This window comes from Equus caballus, chromosome 14, assembly GCF_041296265.1.
Source record: "Equus caballus isolate H_3958 breed thoroughbred chromosome 14, TB-T2T, whole genome shotgun sequence".
Taxonomy (NCBI): domain Eukaryota; kingdom Metazoa; phylum Chordata; class Mammalia; order Perissodactyla; family Equidae; genus Equus; species Equus caballus.
The window spans coordinates 72712776-72727827 of NC_091697.1; the positions used below are offsets into that span (position 1 = coordinate 72712776).

The 15052-nt window shown below is 40.2% G+C and overlaps 1 protein-coding gene across 1 annotated transcript; it reads left to right on the forward strand.

The window, feature by feature from the left end:
• The first annotated feature begins 6447 nt into the window (after positions 1-6447).
• Positions 6448-14466, forward strand: TMED7 (transmembrane p24 trafficking protein 7). The gene is given in 3 exon segments (NM_001202561.1): positions 6448-6841; positions 11511-11756; positions 13792-14466. Coding segments are annotated over 3 exon segments (675 nt in total). The 5' UTR covers positions 6448-6649; the 3' UTR covers positions 14029-14466.
• Positions 14467-15052: the final 586 nt, after the last annotated feature.

A 15052-nucleotide genomic window follows, 5' to 3' on the forward strand; every position in this document is an offset into this window, starting at 1 on the left:
ACTGAGTTCTGAATGATGCTGTATATACAAACAATTATCATTGCTATTCTCTATCCATTCATCGCTTCAACCAATGTTCATTTATCACCTATTATATGCCAAATAATGGAGCAAAGAGAAGACAGGTCTCTGTCTTGTAATGTGATTTTAAAAAAAGGAAATTATAATAAAAATAAAGATGTTTGGCTTCTTGGTATTTCAAACACCTAGGACAACGCCTAGAAAACAGAGGTGCTCAATTATAGAATGCACTTTAAAGTTTCCCCAGAAATCATGGCTCTCTACTCTCTACTGCCAGACTGTTCCAATTACTTTTACATCATCAGGATGTCTCTAAATTCAGATTTGGAAACCTTTCCTCAAACTCATGGAAAATCAATCTTTCTCTCTCACTTCATTTTTCTCCTGCAACATCTTCCATACTCTACCCTGTCACTCCTGGCCATTATCTTTTCACCTCCTACTGTACCAGTCAGCCATCACCAGACACACTATTTCATTTCTGGTCACCATTGTATTTTATCTGGATCACTGTAGCGGTCTTTCAATTTAGTCTCCTAGTTTCGATATTTTTCCCCTCTTTCATCCAGTCTTCATATGGCAGCCAGAATGATCTTTTTATAATACAACTCTAATTTGGTTCTCTCATGCTTAAAACTCTTCAATGGTTCTGCAATGCCCTGGGAAAAAAGTCCAAATCTATTAACATGATTTTCCAGAAGCTTTGTGATCTATTCATTAATCACTTTCCATCCTCATCTCCCTTTTGTTACCCTGGTGCCTTTAGCAAAGTTTTGCTTATATTCCAAATCTATTAACACGACTTTCCAGAAGCTTTGTGATCCATTCATTAATCACTTTCCATCCTCATCTCCCTTTTGTTACCCCGGTGCCTTTAGCAAAGTTTTGTTTATATTTTTCAGCTGTGCTACTGTAAATCCCAGATGAAAAAGAACAATAGAGTGTTTGTGCCAGGACAGAAATATTGGAGAGGGAGCAGCACTCCCTAGTGGCCAGCATGGTGTTGGCGGAGCCGATGAGCGAGAGTTGAAGGGAAGAGAAGATGAAATCTGAACGCCTACCGTGCGTTAACAGGGCCACCTGCCCGTTTGCAAGTGAAGCATCTTCATCCACCGCTTCCTGCATCTTGGAGAATGCAAAGTTGATGTTTTGAAGGAAGATGGTGTGTTTGATGCTGCCTTCAACTTCAATTTTGTAACTGCCCCATAATCTTATGCTCATAACCTGAAATTTTAACTCTACAATGTTAAGAAATTTCTTTGCCCAGGAAACAACGTGGTCTGACAACAGAGGTTTCTGATGAGCTGACAGTACAGAGGAGTGGATTCCTGGCTTCCATAGATTCCATGTTTTCCATTTCAGCCATTGGTGAGAGACTTCTGAAGACTGGCGGCTTCTGACAACCTGCTCTTTTCTTGAGACACAAATGTGATGTGCGTGATTGGCCAACATCAGAGTTTCCTTGTGATTTTATGGTTTTATTTGATATTCGCTATCAAGTAGGCAGTCATCTCAGCAAGATTCTACAGAGGTCACATCAAGTTTAAAATTTCAAATCTATTGCCAACTGTGGAAAAATCATATGCTGTAGAAGTACTCACAAATTGGGCCAGATGCATGTTTAACTCCATGAAGAATACTAGCCTTTCCTGCAGAGGTTTGGAAGCAGTGAGAAAGTGATGTGGGTTGTGGCCCATCCTTGTAGGTCCAGTTTCTCCTCCTTCTTCCACTTCACATCCATCTTCCCTTTTTGACTGCTTTATCTGCAGACTTCAGGCTCCAGCACCAGACAAAAAAGCATCAGCCTCCCACACTGTTTAACCAGCTGCCACAATTTGTAAAGTCAAATTCCTATAGTCGACTCCTTATTCTATATATATACACACACACATACACATATGTATTTACATTTATATAAATATAAAATATATTTATATTCAAAATTTTATATATAGATATGTATTTACATATACATATATAGTTGATTTTTCTTCTAGTGGCTCTTCTTCTCTAATGGAGCCCTAACTGACTGTGTCTTTACAGCTCTTCCCCTTGAATCTGGGCTGGCCTTGTGACTTGCTTTGCTTAATAGAACGTGACAGAAGTGACAGGGCCCAGTTCTGAGCCTAGGCCTCAAGAAGCCTTGCAAGTTTTCTCTCTTGGAACCCTGTAACCACTGTGTGAACAATCCCTGGCTAGCCTGTTGGAAGATGAGAGAATACTATATGGAGGAGAGTCAAGTCATCCCAGACAAGGCCATTCTTGACTAGCCATAACCAGCTGTCCCACCAAAATATGAGTGATCCCAGCCATGACCAGCAAAGCTGCCTACCCCACCCCCGGCTGACCACAGATAAGTGAGCCCAGCTGAGAGCACACCCACCAGCTGACCTATGATCTTCTGACCAGTAATAAATGCATATTATTTAAGCCACAAGTTTTAAGGTGTTTTTTTCCCACAATAGTGGCTAACTGATGCATCTAGCGTATTAATTTTTCCTTCTTTTATTGTGAAATATAAAATACATACAGAAAAGTACATAAAACATAAGTTTAACAAGCAATTATAAAGTGAAATTACGTGTAATCACCCCCTAGGTCAAGAAAAAGGGCGTTGCCAGCACAGAAGCAGCCCCCACCCTCCCCATCTGTGTGGCTTCTCGCTTGTTCCCTGATCCTTCCCCACTATCCTGACTTTTGAGATAATCATTCCCTTGCTTATTTTGATAGCTTCACCATGTATTAGGGAAAACAGTATCACTTAGTTTGCCTGTTGTCAGCCTTTATATTCTATGTGATTTCTTTTTTGCCTAGCTTATTTTGCATTGTTTATAAGATTCAACTATGTTGTCCTGTGTAGCTGTGATCTGTTCATTTTCATTGCTATGTATTGTCCTATTTTATATTTTATATGTATATTTATATGTATATTTATGAATATACCCAGGTTTATGGATATTTCGGGTATTTGTGGTTTGGGACTATTCCTAGACTTTGCCTTTAAGTTTTCTTGTCTATGTATCCTGGTATACTTGGGCACGAGTTTCTCTAACGCAGTGGTTCTCAAATTTTTGATTCCAGAATCTTAAAAAGTAAAAATTAAATAAATAAAAGTAACTAACTAAATTTTTTTATTTAAAAATGTGAAGTTATTGAGATCTGAGACCCTTAGGAATATTTATTGAATAATTCATTTAAAATAACAATAATAAACCCATTACATGTTGTATTCGTTTCCTGAGGCTGCCATCACAGATTACCACATACGCGGAGGCTTAAAGTAACAGAAATTTGTTCTCTTACAGTTGTGGAGGCCAGAAATCAGAAATTAAAGTGTGACCAGGCTCGGTTCCTTCTGGAAGCCCTGAGGGAGAACCTGTTCCATGCCCCTCTCCCAGCTTCTGGGGGCAGTGGGCAATCCTTGTGTTCTTTGGCTTGCAGACACATCACTCCAGTCTCTGCGTTTGTCTTCAAATGGCATTCTCCTGTGTGCCTATGTTTGTATGTCTCAAATCTCCCTCTCCTTTCTCCCATAAGAATACCAGTCATTGGATTTAGGGCCCACCCTAAATCCAGGATGATCTCACCTCAAGATCCTTAACTTAATTACATCTACAAAACCCCTATTTCCAAGTAAGGTTGAATTCATAGATACTGGGAGTTACAATTTGGACATATGTTTTTGGGGGGACACAGTTCAACCCACCACACATGTTAACATAAACAACATATTTTTAAATGAAAAATAGCTATGTCTTCCAAATAAAAATGTAGTGATAAGAGCAACATTGCTTTCCTTTTTAGTAACTCTCTTTAATATCTAGATTCACTGAGAAGGTGGGGGCTCATCTGCTTTTACACTGAATCCATTATTTGTTGTTTGGGTTGAGCTATATGATGAAAATCCAGCCTCACATAGACAATCTCAGATCCTCTGAAAGGGGTCTTTGGAGAAAACTTTGAGAACAACTGCTCCAAAGTACATACTTTAAAGTATATGCAAAGTGGAATTTCTGAGATATAGATATATAGATACATACGTACATATCTTCTACTTTATTAGATAATGCCACATTATTCTCCAAAGTGGTTGTATCAGTTTACATTTCCACCAGCAGTGTATGAGGGGTCTTGGTGCTCCATACGCTCAGCAATATCCGCTATTGTTGCACTTTAAAAATTTTGTCTAGTGGTGGTGTGTAATATATTACGTTGCGGTTTTAATCTTATTCATTCGTTCATTCATTCATTCTTTGTTTATATTGCCATTTTATGTATGAAGAAACCGAGGTTTACAGGGTTGGCCCCGTGGCCGAGTGGTTAAGTTTGCGCGCTCCAGTTCAGCGGCTCAGGGTTTCACTGGTTCAGATCCTGGGTGTGGACATGGCACCACTCGTCAGGCCATGTTGAGGCGGAGTCCTACATGCCACAACTAGAAGGACCCACAACTAACATATACATCTATGGGCTGGGGGAATTTGGGAAAAAAAAGCAATTAAAAAAAAAGATTGGAAACAGTTGTTAGCTTAGGTGCCAAGCTTTAAAAAAAAAAAAAAGAAAGAAACTGAGGTTTAGAATAGCAATGTGACTTGCCCAAAGTCAAGAGTTAGAAAATAGAACCTGTTACCGAAACCAAAGTGGGTTCCCTCCCAGCAGGTTAAATCAGACTCTTCACCAGAAGTAGTTGTCTCACAAAGTAAAGTATAGTTGCAGCAAACAGGGGACAATGAGGAATCATTTCCAAAGTCATGGCATCCGCGAACAAAGGGAAGCAAGGACATTTATTTTGGATGGGAGATGAATATATTCAAAAGAGAGAGGTGGGTATTCGCTTGCACAGGCTCAGCTGGAAAACATGCTTCCACACACACTGCAGGTTATGGTAACAAGGCCTAAGCTCCTCCTGGAGAGATCTTAGCACTAAAAAATAATGCAAAGGTCATAGGCATAGCTCTTGTGGTGAGGGTTGGTTTGGTTCAGGAGGTTGGTGATTGCATCTCCTTAACACAACAAAAGGAAAAGCAACAATTTGGAAAAACAGCTAAAATATCCAAACCCACCCTTCAGTTCCTTGGGGTAACTAGTCAGTGACAAAATCACATTTTCTGTTTTGAAATTCATTCTTCTTTTCACTCACGCACAGATAATGCTTCTGTGTCTGACCCAGATCTCAGGAAGGTGCAATCTCCCCCCAATCTCATTTCCTAAGGACTCCTTTCCCCATGGCAGAAGCTTGGGCACCCAGGCTGCTAGAGGTCCTGCAGCTCCCCTGTCATCAACGACCGCCCCCTCCAAACCTCCCCTCAATTCCCTGCCTGGCTCCTACCCACCTGACTCTAGTTCCTTCTTACAAAACCCTCTATTCAGCCTCTGTTGACCATCTTAAAGTGTATAAGCCTCACCAAGGTCCTTTATAAAAAAGAGATTAATACCTAATTCGCGTTTATATGCACGAGAAAATGTATAATTTAAGAAACCAACAACTACTAGCTACTATTCACATTATCCACTATTATTTTTTAAGCACTCTAACACAAACCAGTGATGTGATCATATGCAAGTTACTCAACTTTTTGGATCAATTACCTTATCAGTAAAATAGGCATAATAATATCTACCATATTGGGTTGTTTGAAGGATTGAAAGACATATGTCACTGATCAGGAGCACTCAATAGATGTTTATCTAACAAAAGCTTATCTAGTGCTTACTATATGACAACCACTCTTCTAAGCCCTTTTTCCAAATATTGAAGACTTGAAATAATCATCCGGGTTAGGTACTATGATCCTCATTTTACAGATGCAAAGACTAAGGCAGAGAGGTTAAGCAAGTGAGCAACTGGCCCAAGGTCACATAGCCACTAAGTAGCAGAGCAGGAATTAAAACTCCTGCAGTGTGATGGTCCCAGAATTCGCCCTCCTTGCTAAATTGCTCCCCCCAAATACTTTTTTATTATTTATGATGTAATTCTCAGCAAACTGCAAAACGCTCTACCACCGGTGATTAGCCCCCTAGCACAAAATGAGGTCTTCACAACTTCCTGGGAGCTCCCCCAGCGACGGGAGCACGCATCGACGTAAGCCCGGGAAGCACTGGCTTCTGGCTGGGACCGCCGCACGCCCCAACGACGCACTCGCAAACCGCACCCCTTCTTTTGGCCCCGCCCCGTCACGCTCAGTACGCTGGCCCCGCCCCTCCGGCGGCGGCAGAGGCCAAGCGGACGCCTCGCGAGCTTCCACGTACGCGCTCCAACGCCTCTGCCCGCAGCCCGGGGAAAGAACATCCGGGTCGCTGAAGCAGGTGCCTGAGGCCCCTCCCCTTCCTCCCGAGCGCTCGCCCCACTTCCGGCCACCTCAGGCCTTTTCCGCCTGTTCTCTGCCGGTTTTTCTCTGTTCCCCAAGTCTCTCCCGGCCCCCGGCCCCCGGCCCCCGGCCCCGTTCCCTCAGCACCCCGCGCTCGCGCCCAGCGGTCGCCTCCTATCCCGAATCTCTGTGAGGCTCGGAGCGACTCTGCTGTGCGTCTTTGCGGGGCGGCCGGGCTGAGGCCTGCCGCGGGCGGTGCGTCCTCTCAGACCTGACCCCGCGTCTCCGCGCAGCTCCGGTGAGGCCGTCGCCGTCGCCTCGAGATGCTGCGGCCGGGGTCCGCGCGGCGCTGGTTGGCCGCCGCGGGCCGTTGGAGCTGCAGGCTGCTCGCGCTGCTGCTGCTGGTGCCGGGGCCCGGCGGCGCCTCTGAGATCACCTTCGAGCTGCCCGACAACGCCAAGCAGTGTTTCTACGAGGACATCACGCAGGGCACCAAGTGCACCCTCGAGTTCCAGGTACTGCGGGCTCCGGAAGTTTCGGGGTCTGGGCTATCACCTGCAGGGTGCCCCCTTCCTGTCCGTTTTTCTCTATTTGGCTGATTCAGGAGTCACCTCTAGGTAGCTGGTGCAGGGCATTTGGCTTTCCTCTTCCAAATCTTGGGTGAGACATTAAAGAGCAGATACTAAGATACAGGAATTCCAGAAATGCTTCCTGTAGCTGTGACTTTTCCTTCCTTCTCTAATGTCCTTCATTTTAAGGCCTATTGAACTTGCTTCCTTAAAAGACTTTCCTTTTGAAAAGTTATTCCTGTTCTGTAGTGCCCAGTGTCCATCCCCTACCCTCTGACCCGCGCCTCCACTTTAATCAAAGTACTGCCAATATCTTAACTCCATTACTTTTCAGTTTCTCCATTAACATTAGTGCTGTCTCTGTCATGGGAACAGCTCCATTCGAGGCCGGATGAGCGTTTACCAAAGGTGTTACAGATATAAAACTGGTGTGATAAATGAGAAGCCCCTTCTCATCTTTGGGATTATCTAAAAAAGAAACCTTATTTAACAGAATGTAGTTTCTTAAGTTGGTTAGAACCATCTTTACTCTGTTTCTATTTTTGTTAGTAGATTTATTTAACTTATTTGAGCAGCTGTTGATTGCTAGGTGCTGGTGATGCAGACGTGATCAAAACAGATAGGTCGCTGCTGTCACCCATCCTGCCCTTCTTAGTTAGGACCTGCTCATTCATCAACACTGTGCTTTAAGAGCGGAAAGTAGGAGATATATTGTCTGGTCTTCGGTATCTATGAAGGCTTCCTGTAGGAAATGATTTTAAGTTGAGTTGTACAGGATGAGTTGCAAATACTTTGGTAAGGAGGAAGAGGGAATAGCTTTTGCAAGGTCCGTGCCGGAGGAAGGGAGGTCAGCAGGGGCCAGACCATGTAGTACCTTGCCAGCCGTGTTAGAGATTTTAGTTTTTCATAAGAAACTGGGAAGCCATCAGAGAGTTGTAAGCAGTGCAGTGACACGGTCCAGATATTCATGATAGCTGTCTGATTATTGCACAGGTAGAGAAAGTATGACAGAATGTTGCCGAATGGATACAGAAGACTGACTAGGAGGCTATTGTAGTGGTCTCGGCTTAGACTAGGGTGGGAGCAGTGGAAAAGGAGAAGAGGGAAAGGATTGGAGAGAATTTAGTGGGTAAAATCAACAGGACTTGATGAGGATTTAGCTATAGGGAGTGAGGGAGGGGAGGCTAAAGATGACCCTTAGACTTGCTTAACTACATGGATTAGGATCAGGGGACAGAAAAGAAAACAAGAATTGTAATGTAAAGTTCTGTTGGAATTTAACAAACGTTTTTTGAATTCTTTTATGTGCAGACACTGCTTGGTGCTGAGAATACTGCGACTGCTACTCTTAGTGGGCTAAAAAATGAGCATCTGTTATGTGGCAGACAGTATGAGAAGCATTTCAGGTGTATTAATTCTCAGGACAATTCGATGTGAAATAAGTATAGTTCTTATTCCTTTTTTATTGATGGAAAAAACTGAGGCTTTGAGGTTAATACTCAAGGTCACAAAACTTAGCTAGTAGCATAATCAGTAGGCAGTCCCAGGTTAAATTCTTAACTACTTTGTTATACTACCTCCCAAAGGTAAATAAGACTGACTTTGACCTCAGGCAGTCTGCATAGACAAATACAGTCATATAATGTTAAATGCAACAGTGAAAGTACACTCTAGGTATAGTGCTGAGAAAGGGGGAGGAATCATCAGGGGAAATTTAGCTGAAGGGCTGATGTTGACCTGAGTCTAGAAGGAGAAATAGGAGTTACTCTACAAGGTGGCAGAAGGGAAAAGGACATCCTAGGCAGGTATGTTTGTGAGACCTAATTCCTGAAATTAGCCTGAGCTGGCACTGAAATACACAAGTAGTAGTGTTGCTTTGTAACTGTGGGTCCAAGAGCTTTAGGGGCAGTTGGACCAGTTTGTCAGCATTGTTTATTGATAACAGTGAGATTGATGAGTTGCACCTGGTCTCAGTGAGACCCTCCCCCCCCAAAGGCTCTGCTATTGAGGCTGGTTACATAGCAGGAATATGGCTGTGTGACCAGCAAAATATTAAAAAAAAACCCAGCCAAGACTTTGTTTTGGGCTCACTGGTTCCAGAGTGTTCCTTGCACACTTGGGTGGTTCCTGATCTGAGAGTGAGTGTATGGCTGCCCCTGCCCACAGAGGGAGGACAAAGGAGCCCACCCCTGACCTCTGCTGACCTCTTCCTATGAGACAGCTTTTGGCTGTAATGTTTTATATTGTGTTCTTTTCTTGTAATAAACTGTAGATTTGTAAGCATTGTTATTTAGGGTCCTGTGATTCAAAGAAAACCTGTTTAACTTGCTACTGTTAGTGTAGATGTAAAGCAAAGACTGGTTCAGAGGATTTCTTGCAGTCTGGTATTTTTAGAACACAGAATGAGAAAGGGTATAAAAGAGATGCTAAGGTTACGTTGAGGAGGTACAGGGGAGTGGTATGTCATTGTTAACAGTTGGTTTGGATTTTTCCCTAGGCCACAGGGAATTATCAAAAGGTTTTAAGTGAGTGGGGGATGAGGAAGGATAGGGAGGTTGCCCCCCACCCAGGAGATGTGGGGAGGGAGGGTTCTACTGGCATTTAGTGGATAAGAGACCCAAGATGCTGCTAAACGTGCTATAATGCGCAGGGCAACACAGCCCCCTACAACAAAGAATTATCCAGCCAAATTATCTAACCAAAATTGAGAAACCCTGGATTAGAGGGAGGAAATTGGGTTGTGGGAAGACCTTTTAGGAAGTTGTGGCAATAGTCCTGTTTGGATTGTGGATTAAGAATGGAAGAGATGGGATGAATTTGAGAGAGGCAATACCATCAAGAGATTTCTGTGATTAACTGGACAGGTAGGGACACTTAATTTGAGATGATTCCCAGTTTCTATCTTACGTGACCAGACAGGTTGTAAAGGGGTACTTTTATCTGAAATAAGATTACTTGTCTTAAAGTTTGTTGGAAGAAAAGTGGTGTGATGATCAGTTCTGGTCCTGTTCAGTTTGTATATGTATTTGATTATTCAAAGTACAACAGTCAAGAATGAGTAATTGGGTATATAAAAATGAAGTCATTATTTCACCTAGAGGAAAAGTTGTTGAGGAAGAGGAGGAGTAAATGCCAAAATGATAAGAAACTGTTTTTAGATCAAAACATTGTATCTGTATATTAATATTTACATATTTTTACAGTTTCCTAAGTGCATAATTTTATTTCATTTAATTATCAAAATGATCTTGTAACATAGTTCAGTTATTCATCATATCTCTTAAGTGACAAAAGGTCACATAAGTAACCAATCCTTCTTTGAAGTCCAAAGTTTGGTCTGTCTGTTCTCAGATCTCGAATGTCAATATTATGCTAACCAAGAGGGTTCAAGCTTGGAAAGAGAGACTTGTGCCAGCCAATCTCTTGGTTGGGAACCTTCAAACCCAGTGTCTCTTCTTCATCAGTTCTTTCTCAAGTGGATACATACACCCTATGTTTCTTCTCCAGGCTCCTCTCCCTCTTTCTTCCCATCAATTCTTTCTCGTATATGGAGGCCTTTCTCTTTTTTAATAATTTCCCCTTTTTTCTTTTATTATGCTTGTCCAGTTACCTCAGAAAAATCTCTTCTTCCTATCTTTGTACAGCCCAGATGGCCCAAATTATAACTGATTAAGCATAAGCCTTTGAAAATAGCTCCAAAATCCTCTTCAGAAGTGTTTCATCTACCCCCTGGCTTTCTTTTCAATATGCTTGCCCTTAAATACAAGCTTTCCAGATAAACAAAAGATTTAGTTGCTTTTGTATTGTTCTGTTTTGTTTTTGCTTTAATCACAAGTGTGTAAACAATATAGTTTAATCATTTATGTTTTTCCTAGAAACAAGTTTGTAAATGATGATATACTCTTAGAACGCCCACAGGTCTATTCAGTTCGTAATGTAGTTCAAAACAAAATATGCATCAAATTCCATATAACTGACCTATAAAGAACTTAAGAAACAACCTATTTGTAACTTGGCAGTCAAACGAGTTTAAGTTCTATGGTTGAAGTATGCTTTGGGTGTTCTGCTGAGGACTGCCCTACTTTACTACCTCACTACACTACCCATGTGTGTGCTTGAATGATGCTAATAGGAAACTGGGGGAGAAAATTTGGAGAAGGAAAAATTACGTGGCAGTAAGCTTAAGGATCAAGAGTATGACTTTGGAGTTCAAGTTCTACCTCTGCCTCTTACTAGATGAGCAATCTTGGGTGGGTTGCTTATCTTAACTCAGTTTCTCTGTTTGTCAAATGGGAGGGAAAAACCCCTCTCTTGTAGGGTTGTTGGGAGAATTAAGTGATATAAGAGATCTACATTAACTAGAACAGTTGTCTGGCTAGTAAGCTAGTTTACTCTTACCTGTCACGTGGAAATTTGTCCAGTTTCTCTAAAGCTTTAGTTGAACTGAAATCTGCCTCCCAAGTTCCCATCCACTGGTGAAAATCAGAGTGTAAAGTTGCCTGTGATAGTAAAAGTCCTTTGCCTATAACCTTATTGCCATTTTAACAGGCAACCTGGCTAATTTCTTAAACTTGCTAGTTGCAGTGATCACTTCAATTTTTTTTTCTGTTTATAGGTCATTACTGGTGGTCACTATGATGTTGATTGTCGATTAGAAGATCCTGATGGTAATGTGTTATACAAAGAGATGAAGAAACAGTATGATAGTTTTACCTTCACAGCCTCCAAAAATGGGACATACAAATTTTGCTTCAGCAATGAATTTTCTACTTTCACACATAAAACCGTGTATTTTGATTTTCAAGTTGGAGAAGACCCACCTTTGTTTCCTAGTGAGAACCGAGTCAGTGCTCTTACCCAGGTAAATATAAAGTCAGTAATATATTGATAGTATGTTTAAAGGGGGGAAAACATAATTTAATGTGCATTAACTCACTAATGAACGCGGAATTTTGAGATTTTAACAGTCTTTAAGACCTATCTTAATTCTTAGAGTATATAAGGCATTTTGCAGAGATTTTAAGCCTTCTTTTTAGTGAAGTCCAATGTTAAAGGATTTTATGAACTTTTAAGTGTAAAGAAAATAAGTATTAAAATAGGATCACTTAGGTAGAAACATCAGTGGCAAAGGCAATTTAGGAATGCTAAACAGTGCTCCGGCATTCTGAAGCATTTTCTGTAATTCATGGAGGCATCGTGCTACCATGGAGGTTGGTATAACTGGAAGCAAAATGATGCCTTAATTAATATAAATATATTATATTTATAAATATATATTATATTGTGCATTTATAAATATATAAATATACCACGAAGTAGTTTTATACCAATGTTTAGTGTTACTGAAGTTGCTATTGCAATAACTTGCTGTAGCTTAAGGTAAAATATTACAGATTAATGGTAAGTCATCTAACAAAAATAGTTAAGGAAGGTAAATTGACATTTATTTTGAAGACGAGCTTAATGAAAGAAAGATAGCAGAAGAAATTTAAAGTTAGTGAGCAGATACTGCTCAGGCGATGAGAAGGACTATTTTATTTCTAGTTCAAATACCATATGAGCTTAGATTATATCTAAAAGATACTCAATTAGGTATCCAAAGGAATTATTTATCCCTACTTGTTCAAACCTTAAACTGGTATTTCATTGTTCACCGATTCCAGTTAGTCTCTTGGCCAAAGTCATGTGATGATACAGGCAGTTTTAAAGAATGTGTCAGAGCCTTAATTCATAAACCTATTGCAAGCGTTAACAAGATGTATTCAAATGCTCTTGTTTTTAGAAATGACCTCTTTATTTTAGCATCCTGTATGAATGGCACTTTGCTTTGTAAAAAGATTTTTCTTTGGGGCCATTGTTTATAACTTAACATTCATGAATTTTAATTTTGTATAAAAAGGTAGCTTGCTCTAAAAACCTAAGTAGATAAATATAAAAAATGAGTGGTGATAAAGCAATTAGTACCACTTCATTTATTTGTATCACATTTTTAATCTTTTTTTAAGTTTGATTTTTCTACTTTCAGAAAGCTAATAAGTCTCTCATATAATAGGGATACTTCTAAAGCAGCTAGCTGTTCATACTTCAAAATTGAAAAAATTACCAACTAGTAAATATAGAATAAATGATAGAGTTTTACTAAATCACCATTATTTTTTGGTGAGGGAGGAAGATTGGCCCTGGGCTAACATCTATTGCCAGTCTTCCTCTTTTTGCTTGAGGAAGATTATCTCTTAGCTAAAACATCTGTGCCAGTCTTCCTCGTTTTTGTGTGTGAGTCACTGCCACAGCATGGGCCGCTGATGAGTGGGAGTGGTGTAGGTCCGTGCCCAGGAACCAGACCTGGGCTGCTGAAGCAGAGCGCTTAACGATGAGGCCACAGGGCCAGCCCCAATTCAGCTGTTTTTAAAATACTTAAAATAACCTTGACTAATTCAATCTATGTTTATGCCATATCTGGCTTATTCTTGTATATATTTGGACTTTGATTTATATTCTTTTAATTGGTCAAATTTACTGACGTGCCATTCTCTTCTTCCTAATTCTTCCTCTTTGAGGAACCTGGCTTGAAATTCTGTAGCCACCAACCTTAACTGATAAGTATTTCTGCTACGGTTAGCTTAATGTTTCATCTACCACCTTACTGATGCCACAGCTGTGACATTCCATTTTGAGACAAATAGCTATTTCATGGGATCTCTAGCCTTACCAGTTGTCCTTGTGGGAATGACTTGCATTGCCAGGACCACTGGCATAAATGAGTGAGTGAATGAGTGCCAGTTTAGTAGAATGTTAATCAAATGAGAAAGTGAGATCAAGTTGAAAGAAAAGATGAGTATGCTAGATGTGTTGTACAGAAAGTATTAAACGTACTAACTGGAAATATTTCTCTTTAGATGGAATCTGCCTGTGTTTCAATTCATGAAGCTCTGAAGTCTGTCATCGACTATCAGACTCATTTCCGTTTGAGAGAAGCTCAAGGCCGAAGCCGAGCAGAGGATCTAAATACAAGAGTGGCCTATTGGTCAGTAGGAGAAGCCCTTATTCTTCTGGTGGTTAGCATAGGGCAGGTGTTTCTTCTGAAAAGCTTTTTCTCAGATAAAAGAACCACCACAACTCGTGTCGGATCATAACTACGTTTTGAGAATTGATGCACCATTGCCACTGTAATATTGCTGTCCTCCAATTAATTTTAGGTACCGAAGAACTTAATATTGGCAACATTTTTAAAACCTTACTCATACACTTGTTGGGGGGGATGTACAATGCATATCCCCAAACTGTCGAAAGGACACCTTTTTTTATTTGTAAAGGTAGAAAAACTTTGGAACTTATTTTGGGCTATTCATGTTAAATATTCAACACCAATGATCTGCTCTTTTCTTGGTTGTTTATATCTTCTCTTCGCACACTAAACTTTGGTATTTTGATTCCTTTTAGCCATTTAAAAGTACTTTTCTTATTGGTAGTGGATATTGTAAAAACCTTCAATTTAATGTCTACATGTATTGTGGAGGAAGAAAATTGTCTTTTAATTGTTTATAGTAAATAAAGTTTTGTTTTTAAGAAAACTAAATGTGGTTAACAGTAGCCCAAGCCTATTCTGCACTGTTTAATATGGGGGGGGAAAACTACCGTAGAAATGTTTGTTAATATTGATATAATTTTAAGTTGATACATCATGGTATAATTTATTTCTCACTAGCTCGGAAAATGTCAGATTTTTGTTTCTTGGTTTATTCTATGATTTATAACCAGATGTTATTTTTTTCAAAAAGACATTCTTACCACACAGAAAATAGTATGTTTCAATAACATAATAGAGTTTATACAGGTCTTAAAAATTAGACTGTTATAAAAAGATAAAATAATTACAGAATAATTGAAGACACTATAGTGGAGGGCAAATGAAATGAGAAGATTTTTAGTGAGTTATCTGCACACATTACATTTTCAGTGCTTTTACAAAGAAAAAAGGTGATCTGTTTCATTTTAACATTTTAATTGGCTGGTTCTTGCCCTTATGTGGCTTTAATGTCTTTGAGTCTTAAATTGACAGTTGTAATATGATTGTAAAAGTGCCGTACATTTTATCCTTGTGGGTGTGATGCACTGAGAAGTAAGTTTCCTTGGTTGTTTTTTTCTTTCTTTTTTTTG